Here is a 26,711-nt window from a genome sequence, read left to right as displayed (position 1 = left end):
CCTTTTGTGTGGGGTGGGGTGGGGAGATACATTTGCTGTTTCCCTTCTGGCACTAGATGATGAAAGGGTATGTTGACTCACAATTGCCCCTTTCCTGCATTTCTGGAAATAAGCACTGAGAGACTGGAGTTCGTTCTGTACTCTTCTGATACAGGAATGGGGGGATTCTCCACATCTCACATGCATGTTCCCCTTCTGCCAATGGGAAAAGTTTGGTTCAGCCATTTCTAGAAATGAGAGTTTGAGGGAGTGCCAAGTTTGCCTTCTCTTTCTTTGTAACTGAGAAGTGTCTTTTTCTTGACAGGACTGCACATTAAATGCATAATTACATTTGTGTGTGCGTGCTTTAAATAGTGGCTGGAGAGGGGTGCATGATCCAGATTGGGACCATGACACAGGTGGGGGAGGGATTTAATCCTTCCCAACCATGCTGTGGTCCCAAGAAAATTCGACGCCCCCCCACTACCCTCGCTGAAACAGCAATTTGCGACAAGAGTTTTATGTACTTGACATGAGAGGCTTGGGGTGATCTTCCCCCTTCCCATTTTTTTGGGCTGTATCTTGTCTTTTGGGAATAATTTCTTTACTGCTGAAGAAAAGCAAAGAGTGGTTAGAATTGGTTTCTTCCTGGAGAATTCTGTAGCTTTTAAATTGATGTAATATCCTGCTTTTCAACCAAGATCAGCTCCCAAAGCAGCTTACAATTAAAATCCACATCAAAATAGTATATAATAGGGATATGTTGATGTGTGTATAGTAGTCTGTTTTGGCCCTGGCAGTTGGTGATATAGTCCTGCTTTGGTTACAGGCTCTTGCAAGGAGAAGGAGCTACAGATGGACTTGGGGCTGGCTGATGGTAAAGATTCCAACCCCCAGAAGCAGCCTTTCAGTGATATATAGTTATCCTTAAGACATTGAGATGGTGTTGTAGGGGATGGGGTGAGCATCGCCCTAGCTGTTTAGGATTCCATGCATGATAAGCCTGGTCAAATTATTACAGTAAGATATGTGCCATTTGGAATGACCCCTAGGATTGGATGACCAGTCTTGTGGTTAGCCACCAAGCCAAGCTAGGTAACAGTTCCTTCTGGATGCATGGCTTGCCAGGCATATCACCCAGGTTGCTTAGTGATGTATGGTAAAAGGCTGCTTAGGTGAATTGGACCTTCACACCCACAGCAGCTGTGTCATGCCCACTGATGTGGATGGAATGTAGTGAGATGAACATACAGAAGTTCAATATCTCTGATAGCATAGAAGGTCAATTGCAGTTCTGCTTGTGGCTTACAGCAGAAAAACCATAATTAGGATGAGGAGCCACCCATTTGAAAGCAACCCTGGAGACGCTAGGGATTGAACCTAGGCTCTCCCTTCAGTCTTCCCTTCTCAAGGCTAAACATGCCCAGTTCCTTCAGTCTCTCCTCATGGGGCTTTGTTTCCAGTCCCCTGATCATCTTCGTTGCCCTCTTCTGAACCCACTCCACTTTGTCTGCATTCTTCTTAAAGTGTGGTGCCCAGAACTGGATACAGTACTCCAGATGAGGCCTAACCAGTGTTGAGTTGAGGGGAACTAGTACTTCACGTGATTTGGAAGCTATACTTCTATTAATGCAGCCCAAAATAGCATTTGCCTTTTTGCAGCCACAACACATTGGCTAATATTCAGCTTGGATTGACAACAATTCCAAGATCTTTCTTGCTTGTAGTATTGTTGAGCGACGTATCCCCCATCTTGTAACTGTACATTTGGTTTCTTTTTCCTAGGTGCAAAACTTGGCATTTCTCCCTATTAAATGTCATTCTGTTGTTTTCTGCCCACTGCTCCAGTCTATGAAGATCACTTTGAATTTTGTTTCTGTCTTCCAAAGTATTAGCTATCCCTCCCAATTTTGTGTCATCTGCAAATTTGATCAGCATTCCCTGCCTCCTCCTCCAAATCATTAATAAAAATGTTGAAGAGCACTGGGCCCAGGACTGAGCCCTGCGGTACCCTGCTCATTACCTCTCCCCAGTTTGAGAAGATCCCAGTGATAAGCACTCTTTGAGTCCAGTTCTGTAGCCAACTGTGGCTCCACCTGATCGTTGTTTCATCTAGCCCACTTTGAGCTAGTTTGCTAATCAGGATATTGTGGGCACTTTGTCAAAAGTTTTGCTGAAGTCGAGGTATATGATGTCCACAGCGTTCCCACAGTCCACAAGGGAGGTGACGAGATCAGATTCGTCTGGCAGGATTTGTTCTGCCATGGGTTGGCTGCCAAGCTATGGGTTGTCACTGCATTGTACAAACAATGTAATCACTGCATTGTTTTCAAGATGCTTACAGATGGATTGCTGTATAATCTGCTCCAGAATTTTCCCAGGGATTGAAGTCAGACTGACTGGTCTGTAGTTCCCAGGTTCCTCCTTTTTGCCCCCTTTGAAGATAGGGACAACATTAGCCCTCCTCCAGTCATCTGGCACTTCACCCGTCCGCCACGATTGCTCAAAGAGAATAGACGGTGGTTCTGAGAGTTCTTCTGACAGTTACTTTATTACTCTAGGGTGCAGTTCATCTGGCCCTGGAGATTTGAACTCATTCAAAGTAATTAGGTGTTCCTTGACCATATGCCTATCAGTCTCAAGCTGCAATCCTGCCCCTTCAGCCTGTACTTTGCCTTTGCCAGGGGGGGTCATAGACCCTCTTTTGGGAGAAGACTGAGCCAAAGTAGGAATTGAGCACTTCTGCCTTTTCTTTGTCGTCTCTTATCATTTTGCCATCCTTATTTAATAGTTGAACCACCGTTTCTTTCCTCTGTCTTTTACTATGCATGTATCTGAAGAAAGCCTTTTTGTTGCTTTTAACATCCCTCGCTAACCTCAGCTCATTCTCAGCTTTAGCCTTCCTGATGCCATCCCTGCAGTCCTGTGCTACCTGCCTGTACTCTTCCTTTGTAGCTTGGCCTTCGTTCCACTTTCTATATGTGTCCTTTTTTAATTTCAGTTAATCTCTAAGCTTTTTGTGAAGCCACACTGGCTTCTTCTGTTGTCTTCTTCTCTTGTTCTTCTGATGGTTAAGGGGGGAAAAGATCAGAAAAATTGTTCGTCTGTCATATACTTTTGGTCAATCATGCTGTTTTTGAGTAGTAAAGTGGTGTATAAGTGGGAATTTTCTGTTCAATTATATTTTTGATTGAATACTGTTAAATATTGTTGCAGTTTTTGAATGTATTATATTGGAATCTGTCAATAATAGCGTTATGAATTATTCCCTCAAATCATCTTAGACATTCTGATAAATGAAGGAAAAAAGCTTTGTCAGTCATCAGGTTTTTACCTAACTGAAAGCTTTTTCAAGTCATTCTAATAACGTAGTCTGGGAAGTAACTCTTGTGAATGTTAACATGCTTTGAAAGCAGCTCTTTTCAAATAGATACTACATTCTACCCAGTGTAGTATTATACTCTGCTTATAGACAAGGAAAATGGAAACACTGATTTATGTCACTTCCAGTTCATTTCTATGCTAACTGGGACAGCTCTCGCAGATGCTTTGGAAGCTGCTGCAGTACCTGAGCTTTGTACTTCATAGCTATTTCACAATAGCCTGAAGACTACAATTCTCATAATACCTCTAAATACTGGTATTCTAGTGACATCAGGCATGGCTAAGGCTGGCTGTAATGGAAGAAGGCCAAAAACGTAAGCTCACTGTTACTCTTGTTTTAGCAGGCAGGGCCTTTGGCAATTTGAAATCGTTTGCAGGGGGGGAGAGGCTTATCTCTCCAGACCCATTTAATTAGGAATGGTATCTTTGGTGAATATGTTGTGCCTTTAAAGTACCATCAGACTTTCAGTGGGTTCTGTGCAAATTAAAGGTGGTTCTTTGGAAAGCCATATGAATACTTTGTAATGCTGTTTGTCTTCTGAATTTGAATCTGTGCATAGACCCAACCCCGCATTCGCCTCATTTATTTGTTTATCCTGCTTCTCCAGTGGGTGGAGAAGAGACACTACAATAGCCTGGCAACAGTTTCTGTATGTGAGTGGTAACGGAGTTGTCATGTGTAAGCGTCCCATAGCAGCAGTGTTGAGGGCAGTTGGTCAGGGTGTAGTATAGCAGTGTACAGGCTGCTACACGGGACTCAATAGAAGAGCAGAATGTATGTAAAGATAACGCTGCCTTTCTCTCCCAGTGGCTTGTGTTCATGATGAGGCATACATACAGGAAGCAACTATAACTCCTCTCCAGGTTTGTTTGGAGGCTTGAGGCAGGGGGACAAGACTGAATTTCAGACAGGCTAACTTTTCTCCCTGTTTGAATCAGGAGAGGGGGGTGAGGTGTAAAATGTGAAGAGCGACTTCTGTGGATTTGAGTTCAAGGCAGATTAATTTGTTGTAATGTTAGATAATTTTTTTACCCAGAACATTTTACTCTGGATAAGGGGGATACTCTAAAAGCTAATGACATGAGCGATTACATGTAGAGGGGTATGTTAACTGGAAACAGTAAAACAGATTTTGAGTGATGAGTATTTTCTAGAAAACTTTGAACTAACATTTTTCTGGAGAATTTTCCTATGCCTTAAATAGATTTAGGTCTGATTTAACATGTTTGATTTTTATTTTGTAAACAAAACCAAGAAGTACACCTTCTTAATTTTACATACTGTATAACTATCTCCAAAGGTTTTTTTTTCCCAGTAGCCAAATGTGGGGAGTTTTTCTGCCACCTCTGGGGGCCTGATTCCTTTGGTGTCAAGAGCTGCATGGGTGGGTCCAGAGCCAAAACATGGCAAGACTGGAGCCCAAGAGACATGGTCTGGGTGTTGGACTGAAGACTAGGACTCTCGGGGATGCTAGATGGAGAAGACGGTCTGAGGAAAAGGGCACACAAGACAGGAAATTGAGGAAAGGGGTCTAAGAAAATACCACAAGACCTAAATATACAGAGCAGTGTGGGATTGACAGGAAAAGGGATATAGTAGTAGAAAGAAGAGTGTACCATGGTATAATGAATATGGAGTTTTATCAAAGACACCACTCTTATTCTGAAGTGAGGCATTTTAAACCTTGTGTTATACCTAATTTCAAGAAAATGTGATGTCAATTCAGGGCATACTCGGATGCTGCCTTTAGCTCCTTTCAGCAGCATTTTTAGTGCTGGTGTCCCTGGTTGACCAAAGTAATGTGTGAGTCAGTAGCCCATGGATCTCAGCTGCAGTACCTTCTGCAATCAGGAAGATATGATTAGAGTACTGATAACAGAACTTGCTGCAGCTGTGATCTGTAAACTGCTGGCTCATGTTATATGGCTTATGAGAGTGTAAGCAAGTATGCATATGGGAAATGATGCAGTCATTCAAAACAAACTGTATAGAAGAGAGAATGTGTCTGCAGTGTGAATGTGTATATAAAAATATAAATATGGAAGAACGTCGGGAAAACCACTAAACCGTTCAGGTATGACCTAAATCATATCCCTGATGAATATACAGTGGAGGTGAGGAATAGATTTCAGGGATTAGACCTGATAGACAGAGTGCCTGAGGAACTATGGACGGAGGTCCGTAACATTGTTCAGGAGGCAGCAACGAAATCCATCCCAAAGAAAAAGAAATGCAAGAAAGCCAAGTGGCTGTCTGATGAGGCTTTACAAGTAGCTCACGAAAGAAGGGAAGCGAAAAGCAAGGGAGAAAGGGGAAGATATACCCAACTGAATGCAGAGTTCCAGAGAATAGCAAGGAGAGACAAGAAGGCCTTCTTAAATGAACAATGCAAAGAAATCGAGGAAAACAACAGAATGGGAAAGACTAGAGATCTCTTCAAGAAAATTGGAGATCTCAAGGGAACGTTTTGTGCAAAGACGGGCATGATAAAGGACAAAGAAGGCAGGGACCTAACAGAAGCAGATGAGATTAAGAAGAGGTGGCAAGAATACACAGAAGAACTATACAGGAAAGATCTGAATGTCCCTGATAGCCATGATAGTGCGGTCACTGAACTTGAGCCAGACATCCTCGAGAGTGAAGTCAAGTGGGCCTTAGGAAGCATTAGTAACAACAAAGCTAGCGGAGATGACAGTATTCCAGCCGAGCTATTTAAAATCCTAAAAGATGATGCTGTTAAAGTGCTGCATTCAATATGCCAACAAATCTGGAACACTCAACAGTGGCCACAAGACTGGAAAAGGTCAGTTTACATTCCAATTCCAAAGAAGGGCAACGCCAAAGAGTGTTCAAACTACCGCACAATTGCGCTCATTTCACATGCCAGCAAGGTGATGCTCAAAATCCTACAAGCTAGGCTTCAGCAGTATGCGAACCGAGAACTACCGGAAGTACAAGCTGGGTTTCGAAGAGGCAGAGGAACTAGAGATCAAATCGCCAACATTCGCTGCATCATGGAGAAAGCAAGAGAATTCCAGAAAAACGTCTATTTCTGCTTCATTGACTACGCTAAAGCCTTTGATTGTGTGGATCACAACAGACTGTGGCAAATTCTTAAAGTGATGGGAGTACCAGACCACCTTACCTGTCTCCTGAGAAACCTGTACGAGGGTCAAGAAGCAACAGTAAGAACCAGACATGGAACAACCGAGTGGTTCAAAATTGGGAAAGGAGTACGACAAGGCTGCATATTGTCACCCTGCTTATTTAACTTATATGCAGAGTACATCATGAGAAATGCCGGGTTGGATGAATCAGAGGTCGGAATTAAGATTGCCGGGAGAATTATCAACAACCTCCGATATGCAGACGATACCACCCTAATGGCAGAAAGCGAAGAGGATCTCAAGAGCCTCTTGTTGAGGGTGAAAGAGGAGAGTGCAAAAGCTGGTTTGAAACTCAACATTAAAAAAACGAAGATCATGGCGTCTGGCCCCATCACTTCCTGGCATATGGAAGGGGAAGAAATGGAAGCAGTGACAGATTTTACTTTCTTGGGCTCCAAGATCACCGCAGACGGTGACTGTAGCCATGAAATTAAAAGACGCTTGCTCCTTGGGAGGAAAGCTATGGTAAACCTAGACAGCATAGTAAGAAGCAGAGACATCACCTTGCCGACAAAGGTCCGTCTAATCAAAGCTATGGTTTTCCCAGTAGTAATGTATGGCTGTGAGAGCTGGACTATAAGGAAGGCTGAGCGCCGAAGAATTGATGCTTTCGAACTGTGGTGCTGGAGAAGACTCTTACGAGTCCCCTGGACTGCAAGGAGGTCCAATCAGTCCATCCTAAAGGAAATCAACCCTGAGTGCTCATTGGAAGGACAGATACTGAAGCTGAAGCTCCAATATTTTGGCCACCTAATGCGAAGAGAAAACTCCCTGGAAAAGACCCTGATGCTGGGAAAGACGGAAGGCAAAAGGAGAAGGGGACGGCAGAGGATGAGATGGCTAGATAGCATCACGGATGCAATGAATATGAACTTGAGCACGCTCCGGGAGAGAGCGCAGGACAGGAAGGCCTGGCGTGCTATGGTCCATGGGGTCACGAAGAGTCGGACATGACTGAACAACAACAACAATATAATAAAAGGACAGCAGAGGGTAATTCAGAAAGATGAGGGCGAGAACTTTGAGGAAAGTAGGAGGAAGAGGAAGAAATGGGCTTCACTACACTGGCAAGAATGAAATCAGAGCATCTGAAATGAAATGGTAGTTACTTTGCAGTAGATATGATGCTGAACTTTTTAGTGCCACATCAGCAATGTTGTGTCGCTTTATTGGGAAAATGGAAGTACCTGTATCGTTCCCCTCGTGGGGAAAAAAAAAGCTTGGAAGTGTATTTTTTTAACAGAAAAAATACAAAGGGAGATTATTTTTAATAATTTTAATATATTATATATATTAAAGGTACAGTCTTCTGCTTTAGTTTGCAGTCCCTGCAGGTGCAGTGTGAGAAAGAGAGAGAATTGGTCATTCTGCAGACTTCAGTACTGTGTTTGACAGATTGTTTAAGCAACACATTTTGCAGCAAATACTTGCTTTTGTTAGGGAACATTTCTTACTAAGTTTGGGTTGGGAAGTAGTTGAACCCCAGGAGAAACAACAATACTGTGTGTTAAACACAACTTATCCAGTTAGTATAAAGTACAATATCGAACCTTGCTTCCTTGTTTTTGTTCTACTCTTGCACCCACTTTTTCAATAGAATACTTGCATGCATGCCACTTAACATCTAGTCATACACTGTTTTATTAAATGTTTTGTAAGCTCCTGTTAACTATAATGCTGAATTATCTTTAAACAGGTGAAGCCTGTGGTTACGCCTTCCAACCTCTGTTTATTTGGAAGTGTTACTCATTTTGGAAACAACAGTTTGCACACTGACAGTGGGGCCATGGTTAAACAGAGTGCCACAATCAGTTGTTCTAAACCGCAGGTGAGTCCATAAGCAAAAGAATTCCAGGTGGTGGCTAGTAAATCAAATAAATAAATAAATAATCACCCCTCATAGTAAAGTGAGGTGATTGAATGCCTATAAACTTGGAAGTGAAACAGAGCTACCCCAAAATAAGGTCAAAGTATCTACATATCTAAGGGACTCCCTAGATGTGTGTGTGTGCACGCGCGCATATGCGTGCACACACACACATATATATAGAGAGAGATCACCTGACAAGAACCTGTGAACTTCCAGAATGCATGGAATGTTGAGGTATCAGTTGCGAGAGGAGGGGGGGAGGGAGGGAGAAAAGAAGGAAGGAAAAGGAAACTCAAGGCAAGGGAATAAGAAGGAATTGGGCTGCTGAAGTCCTTAGCAGCTTATCCTGGAGGAGGGAGATTACAGTTACTCCTTTTCTTGTATGCAGCAGGAATGTTTCAGGAGGAAGGAAAAGCAAAAAGAACCTTGCCTCTTTCCTGCTCTCCAGAACACTCCCACCCTTCACGTTTGAGGCTGGCAACTAAAGCCAAACCCTCTAATGTTCCATAGAGGAAGAGAAAGAAAAAATATATCCTTCACCACTCCTCCTGAAGCTTTCTCCCCTCCCCCACCCCGAGGCCTGAACAGTACTGTAAGGCTACTTGTTCTAGGGTGTATGGAGCCTTGAACAGGGCACTTTTCTTGGGGTGGGGTGAGTGGATATACTGCAGGGTTTTGTTGCAGGTTCAGCTTGTTTAGTCTTAGTCTGAAAATAAAACATATACCGTAATCCTAGGCAAATATTATGTAAACATTACTTCAGCTCATCAAATGCTGTTTTGGATCTTAACTGTCTTGAACATTTTAGATGAAGAATAAATGCAGGCTTCTATTTACCAACTGGGAACCTATTGCGGAGGGCATACAGTAATCTTTCTCATCTGCCAAGAGGGTGAGGAGAATTCTTTTACAGCAGGGATGGAGAACCTTTTTCGACCCAAGGGCTGGATTCCATTTCAGAGAAGCTCTTGGACCTGCATTCTAGTGGTGGGTGGGTGCACAGGCAAAAAGGGCAGGGCTGAAAAATCCTACCCAATCCCGAATTCCATTGTTAACAATTTATAATAGGAAGCAGGTTTACTCAGAAGTAAGCATAAGCAGCATGTCTACTCACAAATACGCAAGATAAGCCTCATGTCTACTCAGAAGAAGTAAGCATGAGCACCATGTCTACTCACAAGCAGGATGGGCCTTTGTATGACTCATAGAAGTAAACAGGACAAGGCTCCAAAGAAAGCAGGCCTCAATCACTCAACAGCTTCTTCCCCTGAGCCAGCCCCTCTGCTCTGCAGGGAAAAGCTCTTATCTCTGTCAGCTGCTGATCAGAAAAACAAGGGCTTCTCTGTCAGTGGCAGAGGGGGCAAGGCCAGGGGAAGAAGATCCCAGGCTGTAAGGGGAACCCCCGGAGGCCTTATTAAGCCCACAGGTCAGAGGTTCACCATCCCTATCTTACAGCTTCACCATCCCTGTCTACCCACACCATCAGTAAAGAAGAAAAAGAGGCACTGTGAAACTATTTTAACAACAGCTCCTTGCATAGTTATATGCTGACAATAGTAAGCACTCCTTAAGTGCTCTTCTAAAGCAAGGAAGGAAGTGGAGTATGTGCTTCTCTTTAGAGCGTGGTATTAACCTAACCACAACATTCAGCTCAAACACGTGTTACAACAGTAGAGTCCATTCTTGGCTGCTTCTGCCTAAGCCAGTGTGTATAACCTGCTTCTGGTGCTGCTCCAAAGACTGCCAGATGTGAATTTAATGACTGTAGGAAATGTATGTCTTCTCAAAATGTGTGAAGTGTCTAATGAACAGTGAATACACTGATGAGACAAGCCAGTACATGACATAGCTGCTCAGTTCATGCACACTTGCACCGTGCTTCATGAGGTACGATAAAATTGTATTAAAGAGAATAACTTTGTTTAATTTCTCTTTTTAATATCGAAAGGAAAAGCAGCAAAATTCCATTTGTCAAGTACCTGTGTTAATAAGCATAGCAGTCATGCTGGGGTAACATTTTAATGTCTGGACTACCATAATCTCTCTAATCCTGCAATGATACTTTAACCCTTGCATGATTAAGGCTACAATCCAAAAACCAAAGACCTGGGAGTAAGTTCAGTTGAACTCAATGAGACTTACTTTCATGTAAGTCTCATTGTAAGGTATGAAGTGATTGCCACCTTGTGGCACTTACTGGAAATCTTATGGAGTGGGACAATGGAAGCTGTCTCATGTATAGGACTGTTTTGTTTCTAGCTATTTTAAACATAATTTCTCTCTTTGGATTGGCAGACGCAATTATTTTCTTTGCTGTGGAGAGGCTGTGTCATGTCACTTGGTCTGTAAAATTGTTTTTGAAACTCTCCCTCTTTAATTTCAACTCAGGTAAATTGCACTAAGCAAGAAATGGACACACAGTTGTTCTCCCCATTATTTGGAGGAATAACCAATACACCACCCACTGTGGAATCTCCCCAGCTATACAGTAGCTGGTCAACATGTGGAGATGATGCCAGTGCTGTTGCTTCATTACATGACTGCACAAAAAAAAGGTATGAAGTGATAGCCACCTTGTAGCACTTACTAGAAATCTTTTTGAGTGGGACAATGGAAGCTGGATCTTGAGTGTACCTTGTTCAAAAGTTGTTTATACTAGCAGTTCTGTTCCTTAACATTTCATAATTGGTTAAAGGCACAATCCTATGCATACTTAAACAGAGAAAAGTTTTACAACTCCCAGCACTACCTAGCCAGTGTTAATTGGGACTGTGAGAATTACCCATGAAGAACGTACATCTGTTCTGCGATATTTATTGTCCATACAGTGTTCTGCCAGATTTGCAGAACAGATGTACATTATTTATGGGTAAGCCTCTCACAGTCCTGATCAACACAAGTAACTCATGGTTTGTTTAGCAGCTGGTGTCTGAGAACTTAACTATAAGAAGCAAAATGCAACAACCCGGCCATTTCAGGCTGCATTTGTGGCTCTCTGATCTTCTTGAGGAGGGTAAGGGGACTAGTACTTTCAAAGGTTGAGGTAGCTTACAAAACTGTTAAACATAAAAAACTTGTGAAAGAAATCTAAAGGTACTTTATTTAGGGTGCAATCCTATGTATGTCTAGACAGAAAAAGTCCTACAATTCTTAACATTCCTCAGCCAGCCATGCTGCCTAGGGGATTCTGGGAGTTGTAGGACCTTTTTCTGTTTAAACATACAGGAGATTGCACCCTTAGAGGGTTCATTCTCCTTAGTTTCTTGGTATCTGTTTTTAGGACACAGGTAAATCTGTCTTATTCTGGCAGTGGCCCTGATATGTTTGGCTTAGTGACAAGCATCCTTGAGGAGCCAAACAAGCAGGAACCTGTTACAGATTGGTAAGTTGACGTTACCTTAAAATATTTCTATAAATAGTTATCACATAAGCTTCACTGAAATGGTTGCCTCCTGCATCTCTGCTAACATTCAGGTCCTATGTATGTTCAGGTTACACTGGAGTGTCTGAGTTCAGTGGGACTTACTTCCATGTAAATGTGTGTAGGATTGCAACCTGAGTCTAATTCAGTCTAAACCAGTTTAGGAATGGAATTAGGTTGAACTGAATTTGTTTATATGGTTCTTTCTGGCTGTTGCAAAGTCTAAACTGGTAGTTGTTTACTATCCCCACCAGCATGTGGCATTTAAAATGTTGATTGACTTTTTCATGTGCATGACTGAACTAAAAGAGTACTTATGCTGATCATGGACTACAGCTAAAATCTTACATGTGAACCTTGTAAAGGATTTCCCAGTGTTGAGAAACAGAAGGTTTATGGAGGAGAATTTCCACAGGACTCGCAGCTCTGGGATCAGCCCAATGCATTGATATCTTGCTCTTAACAGAATGTGAAGTGTATCCTGCAAAATCACCTAATCCAACCTTCCCTTAAAATGGGCTTTTAATATCACTTAAGATGTATCCATAGCACTGGAAAAGTAGCACACCTGACTTCCCAGGAAAGGCATAAATATAGCAAAGATGAGAACACACCTCTATGTCAGGGATGGATGTTGTCCTTGGGTGTGCATATTAGGTTTTCCTCGCTGATGAACAGCTTCCAAAGATTGACTAAACTGCCTTCCACAGTAACATGTCTTAACTAAGCATATGCCTGTATTCTTTCACTTATTTGACATCTGTATGTTCTTTCTTTAAAGCTGCTTTTCTCTTGTACTATCCTGTCTTGGATAGCAGTAATATCAGCATAAGCAATTATTAAGCTAGGATCCCTTCTACCCCGTTCCCCAGATCTTCTCTGTAGGCCAGGTTGTTCTGCTCTTTCTCTACAATAAAACTCATAAAATAGCATCCCTCTTAGCAACAGTGTACTTATCCTCATATGTTTATGTGCTGATGATAAATGGCATATTTCTGAACTAACAATGAAAAAATTATGTTATAGAAAGTCTTGGGTTCAATCTTTGGCATCTCCAGTTAAAAAAAGATCTTGGGTAGTGGGCTGGAAAAATGCTACTTGTCTAAGTAGATAATACTATGGATGGACAAATGGTCTGATGCAGTATAAGTCAGCTCCATATGTTGGGTTGTAAAAACAAAACGTGTTCAATGCTAAAACATGTTACTTGTTACAGGAATTCTCTATCAAGATTGTTTCCACCAATGTGGTCATCAGACTTTGAAAACAATTGCAGCTTCTCAGGGCTTTTTCCTGCAAAAACTTTGGAAAATGAAGATCTTACCAACATAGTTGATACACAGAACTTGAATGAAGAAAACTTTGAAAAGTCATCCTCTGTAGAATTATTAAAGAAAGAACTTGACGATTTCCATGTTATAGGCTCCTGGCTTGCATCTTCTGATCCTTGCGCTCAATTACCTGAGGAGATTTTGAAGAATGCTAACCCAGAAAGCAAGGATTTTAAGAGTAATGGAATCAATCAGCTAGGCAGCTTTGCATATGTATGCCATTATGATAAGAAACAAATACATAAAGGCAATGGGAGCACTTCATCTCAAACTAGAATAAAAGATGGCGCAAATCCTTATAAAGAATGTCAGAAAGCTGACAAAGCAAGAGGCATGCTTGGGGAAAATGATGCAGAAGGATCAAGCAAGTATTTCACTCAATTGCCTAATTCTCCTGTAGGTGGAATATGGAACCCAGTAATCCAGGAAAATAATTTGTGTCCTAAAAGATATACAGGTTTTGCAGCTGCTCGTGACTTGCAACAGTTTAATTACTCATCTCCATACTTTCTCAGTCCAACTCTTAATAAAGAAAATAGTTTTCCTGAAGGAAGGAATGCAACACCAAACGGGAACAGTAGCATCAATATGGAGATGACCTTCGGTAATACTGAATGTAAGATCCCTGTACATCCTCAAAAAGGCTCCTATAATCCCTTGCCGCTAAAACCAGTTGTACATAATATGAATTCATCTTACAATGGATATACGTGGCTGGATACTAAAGTAATAAATCCTGTAGCTGCATCACATGGAACTTATGGGAAGCAAAAGCAAATGAGCTCTCAGTTGTCTTCAGGGCCTTCAACTCAGTCAAGTGGATGTTCCACCGATCAGTCTGTTTCCCAGCCTTCCTATTCACAGGTGTCACCAGTGTTGTCCTCAAGAAAAGATGGGAAGTCGCAGATATTCACTAACATTCCGAATAGCTCAGGGTTTTCCAATTGCACAGAAAATCAGAAACAACATAACTCTATTGGACAGAATGATTCCTTAGCTACTACAGAGAGATACTATGGTAAAGTATCTATAAATGCTTCCTCCAGCTGTTTATCACAGCATTCTATAAATGAGTCTGCAAAATACCACAAATTTCATAATAAGCAAAACCGATGCAATACTGATGAGAGAACAGGGCAGAATGAGAGAAGACGTAAAAATAATTGGATTCCACACACAGGTCATGTGTATCCAGATAGAACACATCTTGATGTATCAAGACGAAAACAAGAACAGAATGGTGCTGCCTTGTCTGATTTCATCAATCCTTCTTTCCTTCCTCTTTTCCCATTAATGTCTGGATATAAACACTTGCCTAATTTTCCTCCATTTAATCCTCGTCCATTTTCATCACCAACTAATGTTGCATTTTCTCCATTGCCATTTCCATTGTCTGAAATTGTTGACCTTTTTCATTATGATGACTTTCCCCATTTAAGTCCTTTCATTAATGACCTCTTCTGTGGAGATGTACCTGCACCATACTTTGCCTTTCCACCACCTCTTAACCACTACAGGCCTCCAAAGAATCGTAGTGGACCTGCAAATGAGCTTCATATTCATCTGGAAGAGTGTTATGAACAGTGGAGAGCACTAGAGAGGGAACGGAAAAAGGTAAGTAATGTATACTCAAAACGCCTTTCTATCCTAGCCCTATCTGTAACTCCTCCTTGGTTTAAGCTTACCACATATTACAATATGTGGTAAGCTTAAACCAAGGAGGAGTTACAGATAGGGCTAGGATAGAAAGGCGTTTTGAGTATTCAGCTCTGATGTTTGAGCTCTGTTCAAGTACAACTCAGGCTGTGGTGTCCTTTTCTGGGAAACCTGAAGTCCTCAGTGCAATAACAAGAGATTCTAGTGTAGCTCATACTTGGAGTATTTGTTTAGGTTCTCTTAGTCTTCTCTGGAACCTGGGCTTCAGCAAGTTAATCTGTTGGAGTAGATGTAGTTCTGACAAGTCAATAGTTTTTGTTATTTGTATGCCAAAGTCCCACTCCCTGATTAAAGTATTTCTACACAGCCTTTCCATCCATTTACAGGATCCCAAAGCAGTTAACAGCAGTAAAAACAGGAACAGAATAAAACTTTTCTGTAGAATAGCAGAAAAAACAGCATAACATTAGCTGGTCTAAAACAAAAAAATGAAAGAAACAACTAAATCATGCCAAAAAATATGCTGGAGTACCACTGTTGTTCATCTGGTGTGACACCTGGGATGGGTCAGACAAGCCTCTTGGGGTAGAGTCCAAGTCACAGTCACAAAGGCTTATCCAGCATACTCGCCTGCCACCCCTCTGACGACAGTGCGACATGGAACAGGGCTCAAGGACTTGAGCAGGTGGGACAAAGCCATTCTTAGATAACCAGGCTCCTAACAGTTTGCTTTAAAGTTTATATGCAGCCATTTTAATTGCTTGTGGGAACAAAGTGAAAGCACAATGGTAAGATATTGGAGTAACATAATCCAAAAAATGGATCCCAGTTAAAATTCTGCTGTAGGTGCGGCATTCTGTTGAAGTTTCAAAACACTTCAAAAGCAGCCCCTTGTTAAGCCTTAAATTAAAACTAGGATTCTTCCTAATTTGCACAAAGGGCATCTAAATTGTACACCCAAGGTAAATTAAGTTAATCAAGCTACAGATTTACTTAATTTTCATAGGATATTTACTTTGCTCCTTTTATTTCACATTTGACAGTTCAAAGAATTTAGAAATCTTTAGGAAGAAGCAGTCCTGTATGAGTATGGAGAAATGAGTATGGGGAAGAGCAAGGGGTTATCAGAAGGAAACAGTAGCTGTGTAGATTATAGAAAGCCTACTTACTGAATAGAAGAGAGTTTTACAGGCTTTCTAAATGCTTCTGAAAATGGAGGTTCCATTTACTTCCTTTTTTTAAAAAAAGTCATATTTAGGAATTCATGTTTCACACTGGATACTATGTGGTGGTCCATATAGAATCTGAACTAACTAAAATCAGGATGAACGATACATGTATGCCTACCTTCTGATTATTTGCTTATGCTGTGCAGAGATAGGCAACTATATCAAACCCGCCAAGGCTTTTTCCATGCTTGCATAACATAAACTGCTTGGGTTTTTTGCAGTCCTCATTTTCCAGGTGGAGTGGGAGAAAGAAAAATGTGTCTGAAGCAAGACTGAAATTGCCTACTTATGTGACAGAGAATGATTAAAATCCAAAGTGTGTTCACTGGTTGAGTGGTTTTTGTCTGTGGGCTTCTATGTGGTGGCTGTAGGAAGCTGGAAAGCATTTTTCCTTTTTTATACCCAGTTAACAATGTGTTAATCATTTTATATAATATAATCATTTTATATTTTATATAATTTTATATAATTTTATATAATATAATCATTTTAGCTAAGACTTAAAAAGAAGGCATATCTCTTAAAATACTAGAGTGGGGTAGGGCAGAAGAAAAAACAGTAAAAAATAGAATGTATTCTGGTAACATAACTTGCTTTCTCTTCAGACAGAGGCTGATCTAGCAAGAAACTTCCCTGGGAAGTGGGTTTCCAGCTCAAATAACACACCATTTTCCCGGCTTCCTGCTAAACCTTCCCGAGTGGATCGTCTGATTGTGGACCAATTCCGAGAGCAGGCGAGAGTAAGCACCCTAAAGATGATGTGGCACTGGGGAGCTTTCTAGATCAGTGCAAAAGATTGCCTGCCTATTAAAAAAGTAGTTTGATTGTACCTTGGCGGGAGGAGAAAATAGATATTGACACTGGTGGAAGTGATAGCAGTTGATTCAATGACACTGCCTTATTAGTCTTGTTCATAGATTGACCACATGAACAAGGGATAGCATGTGGCACAGGGATGTACCTCATAGTCCCACCCTGAACAGGAAGTGCAGCCTCATTCTTCCCCACCCACGTTAGCACTGCATTTGGAGGGAATGTGTGAGTAGGGCTAAACGGCCAATAGACTCTTGTCCAGAGAGCGATTTAGGGTGGGTAAAGTGTTCTTTGGCTTCATTTGGCGTAATTAATGCCCACTGTGACAAGCGTTTCTTGATCCTTTGCTGCTGAGATTGCTCAGTTTGAGCCAGAAGTGTCAAAAGGAGCTACTTGTTGTCCCTCAGGGGATGTGGACGAAGACTACTTGGTGAAGGCTAGCAGGGCTAAGCTTGGAAATGTATTGACCAGATAGTATTTCTTTAGAGGGATCCGGGTTCATGCCTTCTTTAAAGGAGGGCTGGCCTCTCCTACAGCCATCTCTGCTAAGAGATTGTTCATGACAAGTCTGGTTCCAGTCCAGCCTTTTGATAAAACATTACCAAAATATGTGCTGGCAGAACAACTCGAGGCATCTGAATCCTTCCTAGACCATTGGTTATGGTACTGACATAGCTATAGGAGGCACTGGTGTAAGGGGCTGGCATGGGTAATGTTTAGCTATTACTTTCAACTAGACCTCTGTGCAACTTTCTGTACTGTCAACTAATTTGCAGCAGTTGCTATCCAGGTCTTGTGTGGCTCCCCTCCTATATGGAGAGACACACTTAGAGTGGTGTTGTGGAGATGAGTTCAGCCACACAACAGTTGTTCCATGGAATTTCACTGGGGTTGGTATTGCCATTTGTGTTTATATGAAGCTGTTAGATGAGATTGTCCGGAGCTTTGGAGGGAGGGGTGGCTATGGCCAGTTGTGCCTTCTATGTGGATAAATCTTATGCCTAGATACCTAAGAGATTACCTCTCCCCATATGTGCCTATTCACCTTAGATCTGGTATAAATGCTTTGCTCTGAGTACCATTTTTATGGAAGGCCAAATTGGCTTTCTTGAATTGTGAAGCAGCGTCCTTGAGGAAGTGTGTCAGATAACACAACCTTGATGACTTAGAAGGGGTTGCAAGCCTTGTCTTAGATAGGCTGTTGGGGTTCTAGTTGGAAGTGACTGTTGTGAGATGCTTCAGACATAGGAGGGGTAGGATCAAAAAGTTTTAAATGGATACAAATAAGAACTAATGCTGATTCCACAGAAATCAGGAGCAAGGCAGAATACAATGAGCCTGACTAGATGTTTGAATTCTGATTCCTAAATGGCAGCTTCACTGCTTTCCTTGCCTCTTCTGCTTTCCCAACTTAGCTGTGTGTAATTTGTCTCCCATTTTGCAGTGGGGAGTGTCCCTTTGCTAGGCATCTGAATTGCCTGTAACTGCTTCTCCTCCAGACCATTTTCTAGATTTGGTAGGTACAGAAGAAAACAAGGGTTTTGACAAGCAGACTGTCTGCTGCACTGCCTCAAGCATTCAGTGTGGAAACAAATTCAGAAATAAGAGCTCTGGCACTCTACTAGAAGTGCCTAATAGCAAAATGAGTGTGGCTAGCTGATCATGTTTTAGAGATTAAAAAGTCCAATGAAGCATTGTCGTACTTTTTTAGGTACGTACCTTAATTGGGAAAATGGAGCGCCTCTGTGGTATTCCTGTTCATGGTAACATATCTGCCACTTTAGGACATCATTTAGAAGCTATCTGTGCTACCCAAGCAAGACGCAAGGATGAGATCGTTAATACCGTTAACCCTCAGAGGCAAGGAACATCTCGTTACAATAATGAAAAAGGCAAGTGATTACATGGTTACTGCAAAACTTTGCACTTTTTATTATCAGTGAAAGAATCTTAATCATACAGACGTTGATTGCACTTGTGTGCTGCTTGTGGGTTCCTAGTCAACAGCTGGTTGGCCACTGTTTGAACAGAATGCTGGAATAGGTGGATCCTTGGACTGATCCAGCATGGCTCTTCTTATATTCTTGTGCTTAAATTTGATTATGTCTAAATTCTGAAATAAAAAGCCTACTCTTTGTTTTCTGATAGTGCCTGCAACAGGCAGTCTCTCATAATACTAGAATCCGGGGGCATTCCATGAAGCTGATTGGTGGGAGATTCAGGACAGATAAAAGGAAGTACTTCTTCACACAGCACATAGTCAGACTATGGAATTCGCTACGAGAAGATGTAGTGGTGGCCCCAATTTGGATGGCTTTAAAAGGGGGTTAGACAAATTCCTGGAGGAGAAGGCTATCAGTGACTACTGGTCTTGATGACTATATCCTACCTCCAGTATCAGAGGCAGTATGACTATGTACACCCGTTGCTGGGGAACATAAGCAGGAGGGTGCTCTTGAATTCATGTCTTGCTTGTGGGTTTCCTGGTGACAGCTGGGTGGGGTCTGTGTGAACAGAATGCTGGATTAGATGGACCCTTGGTCTGATCCAGCATGGCTCTTCTTAAGATCTTAAGGGGGACTGTCTCCTCTCAGTCTTGGGGCAATGTCTGCTATCCATTTTTTTTATAAGTACTTAAAAATAATGGTTAAAATATATACTGCCCATTTAATTGGAAGCTCTTCTTTTATCAGTTAAATGGTTAATCAACCATTGTAGCCTCTTTTTTTGTTTTACTGATCTTAAGAAGGATTGAAGCTAGCAACTTAAAAAAAATAAAGCTAAAATTTTGTGGCCTTAAATATATAGTAATTGGGTTATCATTGCCCATTTTCAGCATACCAGTAGCACTAAATATCTGCCTTATTCTCCAGTGCTTCTGCTCTTTGAGTGAAACTTTGTTCCAGTCAAATGTAGGTAATGACAATGGCTCATCATAGGCTGTAGGACAGGGTAATTCGATAGAAAGAGACTTTGCTCCTCTTGGTACAGAGCTTAGTTCTACGTAAGGAGGGAGATGATAGTTTGAATTACATAGGGCCACAGATAGTCACCTCAGAGGTTGAGCTAAAGTATTGCTTCTATCACCAGAGCCAGTGTTCTTTATTAGTGTTTGGAAACCTGGGATAAGAAGAGTGGTTGACTAGCTTCTTGCAGAGCTTGACCTGTAGTCTTCTGAGGATTGTTGCAATGTTGTGGTCTTTCAAGCATTGTTGCAATGCTGCTTTCAGTGCTATCTCCTGCAGAGACCTGCATTTAAGTCCCATGCTATAAGATGCATAAAAATGTCACTTACATGTAGGCTAGTTACAGATAGACTACACCTGCGTCTATTTTATGTTTGAGATGTGATTTGGAAAGTAATGAAAAGTCAGCAGGAAGAATGTATGTTTTAACAGTGAAATAGTCACACTCTTAGCCTGCTTCATGGAAAATTCTGTCAGATTCTCCCTTGAATTACTGCAAAAAAATATTCCCTGTTGAAATGCTAAATAACTATACTGGTTTTGTTATAGATGTCCTTGCTCTGGCAGCTGCCATTAAAGAATTGGCTTTCTTCACACGCAGAACTCGTACAGCTTTATGGTGTGCTCTTCAGATGACTCTACCAAAAACTTCAGCATGCACTCCAGTAAAAAAGGAGGAAGTGGAACGGGCATTGCAGGAGCTTTGTCCTATAAATGACAGCTTAAAAGTGAAGATCCTCATTGAAAATGAAGACAAAGAAAATAAGAGAGAGAACCATGAAGAACCCCAACAAGTCATCAAATGAACATACCAAAGTATACCCTGTAGCAGTGTGGAAAATATGCTATCCTGTCAGCTAGTCTAGCTGTTCTGTACTGCATTTCCACTGCTGATATCGAGCGTGTGTTTCTGTAATAGTATTGCACCAGTCTTAATATTGGTGGTATGTGTTTGCTGTGTAAAACAGAAACGGTCAACTAAACAGAGACAAGCAATAGTAGTTAATCTTCTTGATCACTGATCTAAAACTGTGACTCAAGCCATTAACTAGTAAACTAGCAAGTGGCCAAGCTAATTCTGATGTTTTACAATTTAACACATTTTTGCAATGACACGTAATTATTCATTCATTCTTTTTGTAATGTTAATATTTTAAGTGCCAAAGTGATTGCTGAATACTATGTTTTGTTTTAACTGATAATGAATAATGCACATTTCTGTTGTGGTATTGTCAGGAGATGTGGTTCGTGAGATAATGCCAGTAGTCTTGGCTGAAGCAATCAGCAGCTAACTGATAGAAACATTAAAATGTGGAGTTGTGTTGTTAGCTTAAGTTTCAACCTGGTCTAATCCAAACTTCTTCAGATTCCATAGGTATGGTACTACAACAGAATCTGTTGGTTTTGAAAGAAAAACAAAAGGAGTTCTAAACATAGTGCATCAAATATTGCACTATGGTGAGCATAGGCCAGTGAGATTAAATTGTTTGGAATTAGAAACGGAATACATGCCGTAGTGGCTTAAAACTACTATTTAACCTGATATGCACTTAATGAAAAATATAGCTATTAATTATTTGCGTATTTATTTTAATGGTTAATATATTATTTTAATCTTATGTTAATGTACACTTTGATCCCTTGTCAGACCTAATAATCAGGCTTAGTGTATGCTCAGGGTCTGTATGTGTATATATAATCTATAAATATACACAGTATGTTTATGTTTGTAGAGATTGGATGTTTGTAGAAATAGTTGCATAAAACTTGCTCTATACTAGGTTACCAAAGCTGGCAGATTTATTTTTAGCATGAGGAAATTTTGTATGTTCAATCACTATTATTAGGCTTCATACTGTGTCTCAGACAATCAGATATGTTACTTGCCAATGTGAATGTGGAAGATGAGAATCAGAACAGGTTGTGCCCCAGTCCAAAAGTTTCACTGGTACTTCCTGATTTTGCTCACTGCAAGTACAGATTTCCCTCTTCACTGTAATGGTTGGGACAGCTTCATGCAAGTGATGATGGGATCTATGGTGACCAGACACAAAGTTGTGCCTGACATTGCAATGATTTGTGGGAGACTAGTTCATATGGGTGTGTGTGCGCGTGTGCCCAAAATTCCTGTGTGTGAAAGGAATCTCTGGATTGGGGCTTTAATGTTTGGGTTCTTATCACTTATGAGTGTTTAACAGTTTAACAATCTTGTAAAATGTGAGATTACCTCTGTGTACTGATAACTAAGTTGTGTGTTTGTATTTTATACGTTAGGGAAGAACTCTGGAGAGCAGTTTTCTTAACTCTTAAGAATAGTGTTGAAAATGTGAGGGATACTGGAAGAAAAAAATTCAATGATTTGGAACAGATTTCATTTGTTTAGTAATGTTAACTGGATACTGCTCTGGGAAGCATAATTAATTGATTTATCATATATGTACTTAATATTCCATCGCTGTGTTGAACTTTCAGCTTGTGAATGTTTAGAATAAATGTAGTATATAACAAATACAAGGATTTAGATGTCTGCAACCGGGAGTTGCAAATACCTCACATGCTCCCTTCAGTTTAAAAAACAAAGGCATAATTGAAAGGCATCTTCAGAGTGCTATGTTCTTAAAGGAAAATATAACTAATATATTCAGCCTTAGTTTTAGCTTAAAGGTTAATGCTGAAGAAATTATACTTCGTGCATTTGCACTAACTGTCATAAGCTCAAATATGCTTCTGCTGATTAGAACTAGTTTACAGTATGAGGAATTGATCGGATTTAACTCAGTAATATTACTATGCTAGTAATTGTAATTTGGTAGCCTGTTTCTGTTTATAAAATCATTGTACTTCCCCAGGACTGTGGTGTAGTAATGAGTGCATTAGGCACGCCGAGTTTATAAGTGGTGAGAATTGTTAAATGGTGATTATAATTGGTTGTTATAGGTAATGTGCCTTTTAAAAGTCTTAAAGATAAAAAGATAAATATAGCAGTGTGCTCAATTTTTGTTGCAAATGAGCAATATATTTAAAGGGATTTATATTAAGCTGCATTTGATAGCTATAGTTTATGATATGAATGTTTCATAATCAATTTCCAGCACCAGGTCCCCTAGCTTTAGAATACGTGACTGTATCTGTTTTAGTTATATTGCCTGTAAAGGCCTCTCTTATTTAATTTACTGTGGCTGCATTTCCTAGCTCTCTTCAGAAAATGGCAGTATCAGATGCCCACCAAAGGATGAGTTTACATTTTATGCATGCTAATTAAAACTCAGTTTTCCACTTAGGAATTAAGAACAAACAACTTTGTACTATACTTAAGTTCTTTTGTTCAGGATGTTTTCCCAGCAGTATTGAGACTAGCTTTTTTGTGCCTTTGGCTGATGGTCACATGGGACACCTAGCAGTTCAGGCTTAGGTTAGATGTGATGCAAAACCAATCACATTAAGATATATAACTGTTGTATTGCTTTTAGACCTGATCAAATGGAGCTGTGTTGTCAGTTATAACACACACACACACACACCCTGCACAGACACTTATGGATGTGCTAACTTGCCTCTTAAATATTTCCACCCTTTTCCAGGGTATCAGTTGCCCATTGTCAGATTAGAACTGGTATTCTTTATTAGCCTTGCTTTTACTTTAGGGAAGTATTTAATCCGTTGCTTTTAACTTTTATATAAAAATAACCTTGGCACTGTCATTTGAAGTTATAGTATCCTCAATATCAAAACCAATACAGCTGTTTTCCCTCTGATATGTGTCAAAGCATGTATTACTGCTCCAAATCTGGCACACTAGGAGGTCCCAACAATTGGTTAGTTCTTGTTGAACTTGCCCTGTGATGATACCAGATGTTTTGAATTATGCAGCATAGATATGCAAAGTTAGATTTTCTAATCTAAAATGCTTTGGGGAGATGTGTCTGTGATAGTGTGTGAGTGTGTGTATTGCAAACCTTTTGTGAAGTTGTTTTCTTATGTGCATGACCAGTAATATTGGAAGCTCTGGTAAAAAGAGTAGTAAAGACTGAAGATTAGGAACCAGATCACCATAACACTAAATGTGGGCTGAATCTACTTTGGATTTCTTGTTAGGGGGTGTGTTTGAGTGTGTGTGTGAGTGAGAAATTTGTTTATGTTGTGGATGAGATTCTACTTTAATGCTGAAAAATTTTGCCTTAGGGTGGACTTCTGTATGATAACTTTGACAAGGTGAATGGTACATAATGGCTTAAATCCAGCAGAGTGGAGCCCTTTTGCAAGTGGGTGGGGGAGTGATTTTGTTCAATTCCCAATGCAGCCCCTGCATTCCACCCACACTGCTTCAGACAGTCACCCACTCCTCCAGAGCAGGTTTTGTGGGGTGGAAGGAGATGAAGGGGGAATCGTCAAACTACCTTCCCCCGTCCATTCTTGGTAGCAGAGAGAAACCTGCTCCATAAATGGGACTCCGCTGACAGATTTCTGGATCTAAACCTCTATCTCTGCTAAAATGGTGAATTTCGAAAGCTACAGAGCTCACCATGCAAAGGCTCTGGGGAGTTTCTTAGGCTTATGTGTACCCAACAGGACTTGTACCTTTTTTTCCTTTGGGACTGCAGGATCTCAGTATCATACACTACTTTTGAAACTCGCATTTCAACGGTTGTTTGCCTGTGCCATTAGGAGTCATTGATTTGAGCAAAACTCTGGTAGGCACATGGAATAATTTGCATCTTTCTCTGACCTTTGGCTATAAACTTGTCAGTGTACAAAACTATAAAACTTTCGTTAACTAACATTTGCTTTTAAATGTGACAGGCATGATTGTCACATTGATTTCAGTGTATCTAGCTTAAGCATGACTAAGTCTGGATTCAACCCAGTGGCTTTTATTGACCTTGGTCCTAGCTACTACTTGTATATTTGGTGAAGTGTTTGGTTCTCATTGAACGTCTTGTACCAACAAATTCCAGAAAGAGAATTGGCTATATAAACACTGTTAGAGTGAGGACAATAGATAGACTGCTTTCATTTTAAAGCTAGACATTCTGTTGTAGACACCCTAAAAAGTTTTTGTGAAGTCAGCATTGTATGTGTGTATATTCTCAGTTTTATTTGTCTGTATGGAAACCCAGCTCAAAAGTTGTTCCCTGCATGGTTTTATGGGTCTTAATCACCAGCACACTTAAACTTTTGGTAAATCTTTATATGAAATTATGAAAATGGATAGTTATACTTATGCTTGTACAACAGATTTTCATAGCATCTTGCAACTTGTTTTTAAAGGCAATTTTGTTTGAGCTTTCATTTTTAAAAAATGTGAATATTTTTGTTAAACTGATAATACTACAGTTTATGATGCAAAAAATATGTTAAGTTACTTATTTAGCCTATGGACAAGCTAGTTGGTGAAGAACCTTTTAACAAACAGAATTGTAACTATTAGTTCAGTTGTCTTGGCTATTTTCCTAGATAAGCTTTAAAAATTATTGTATTTGCTGGCAAAATTGGTAATAAAAATAGAAGGAATATACTGGAGGTCAACTTGAAACAAATCAGTATAGAGCATCCCTGTGCAGTATGGTTGATTCCAGATTTAGTCACACTTGGAGTAGATCCACTGATTTCAGTAGCTAAATCGGGGGGGGGGGGGGCATAACGTCTTCTGCCAAATGAGGCAACTGGGAAGAGGAATTTGCTTTTATTTTTATTATAGGTAACGTGAAGATAAACAATGTCTATTTTAATATGTAGTTTATAGTATATTATGTTGTGTATCTTTACCAATCTTGTTGAAAGATAAAAAATGTGTATGCTACTAGTGACAGGATTGTAAAGCTTATTACACATTGATTTAGTAGATTGAACAGAACTGTGTTTACGGAGAGGTCAGTTGCTATAAGACTTCATCACTGGTCAATTCAGGTGCTGATTCATTATATTTGGAAACAACTGTGGAATCCGAAAGCTACAAAAACCTCACTTCTACCTCTCCTGTAACTTTCTACATGATGATGATCAAGTTTGTTGTTCACTGAGCTGCTGGGGCCTCCTGCGGTATTACATTAAGTGAAACAGGATGCCGTTTATCCAAGGCTAGAGCTTCACTCGTGTAAAGTCACGTAACACATGCGCACTTGTGGATTACATTAGGAAAACAATACAACAGTAGAAGGGTGCAGAAGGTTGTAATGTCTTGAAAAAGGTTTATTAAGATGTATGGTGAATCCTGTAAAAATCATGGTGAGTGGAATGTTCTAGCATTGTTTTCTGTGTAATGTTTTCTTTCTCTAAATTGGTATGAGCCTGATTACCACTAGTATTCAGTTCTGTCTGTCAAGTTATCAGCTGCTGCTTCCCATGTAAGATTTTCCCCCATTTTTGTAGTTGTCACTGAATACCTGTAATGTGTGCTGGCTAACACTTAAAACGATTAAAGTATTTAATATTTAAATTGCTATGGTGGTATGATTACAAGAAATTAAGGAGGGGAAATGCTCAATTAAAAAGAAATTAGTGGAAACGAAGTAGGACGAGGTCTTACTAACCTTACTTAGAAGTAAGTCCCAATATTCAATGCGATGGACTTACTAGTAAGTGTGTTTAGAATTGTAGCCATAGAATTGGATCCAGATTTAGTCAAACTTAAGAGTAGAGCCATTAAAATAATTGGGACCTAACTCAGCCGTGACTAAAGAGTTCCATTGATTTTAATGGGTCTGCTCCAAGTATGGCTAAATCTGGACCCACCCCTCTTTCTACATAGTTAATCTAACCACATACAAGCCCCTTGATTAAACCATTCTTCCTTCAGAGGCAGTTTCCCTTTGGTTTGCTCATTCCTTCCCTTTTGGTTTGCTCATTCCTTCGGAGGAGGCAGTCTCAAGCCCTCTTCTGGATGGTGGGGGCTAG

At 40.4% G+C, this 26,711-nt stretch overlaps 1 protein-coding gene across 3 annotated transcripts in view; it reads left to right on the top strand.

Annotated features, from left to right (window-relative positions):
* LOC146345244 (meiosis-specific coiled-coil domain-containing protein MEIOC-like) overlaps positions 1-26,250 on the top strand; it is a 29,479-nt gene extending 3,229 nt beyond the window's left edge. Inside the window, exons 2-8 of one of the 3 annotated variants that reach the window (XM_084859457.1) lie at positions 8,228-8,359; positions 10,790-10,956; positions 11,682-11,783; positions 13,039-14,767; positions 16,644-16,778; positions 18,563-18,743; positions 20,367-26,250. In XM_084859457.1, coding sequence (XP_084715583.1) covers positions 8,228-8,359; positions 10,790-10,956; positions 11,682-11,783; positions 13,039-14,767; positions 16,644-16,778; positions 18,563-18,743; positions 20,367-20,623 — 2,703 coding nt within the window. In that variant the 3' untranslated portion in view covers positions 20,624-26,250. The remainder of the gene's footprint in view (positions 1-8,227; positions 8,360-10,789; positions 10,957-11,681; positions 11,784-13,038; positions 14,768-16,643; positions 16,779-18,562; positions 18,744-20,366) is intronic. The other 2 variants (XM_084859460.1, XM_084859459.1) reach the window with 2 other exon arrangements.
* The last annotated feature ends 461 nt before the right edge of the window (positions 26,251-26,711 follow it).

The sequence above is a fragment of the Heloderma suspectum genome, chromosome 5 (assembly GCF_057233095.1).
Source record: "Heloderma suspectum isolate Gila_16-S chromosome 5, 16-S_ref, whole genome shotgun sequence".
Taxonomy (NCBI): Eukaryota; Metazoa; Chordata; class Lepidosauria; order Squamata; family Helodermatidae; genus Heloderma; species Heloderma suspectum.
Note: the sequence above shows the minus strand (reverse complement) of the source record. Positions and strands in the feature narration are given on the sequence as shown.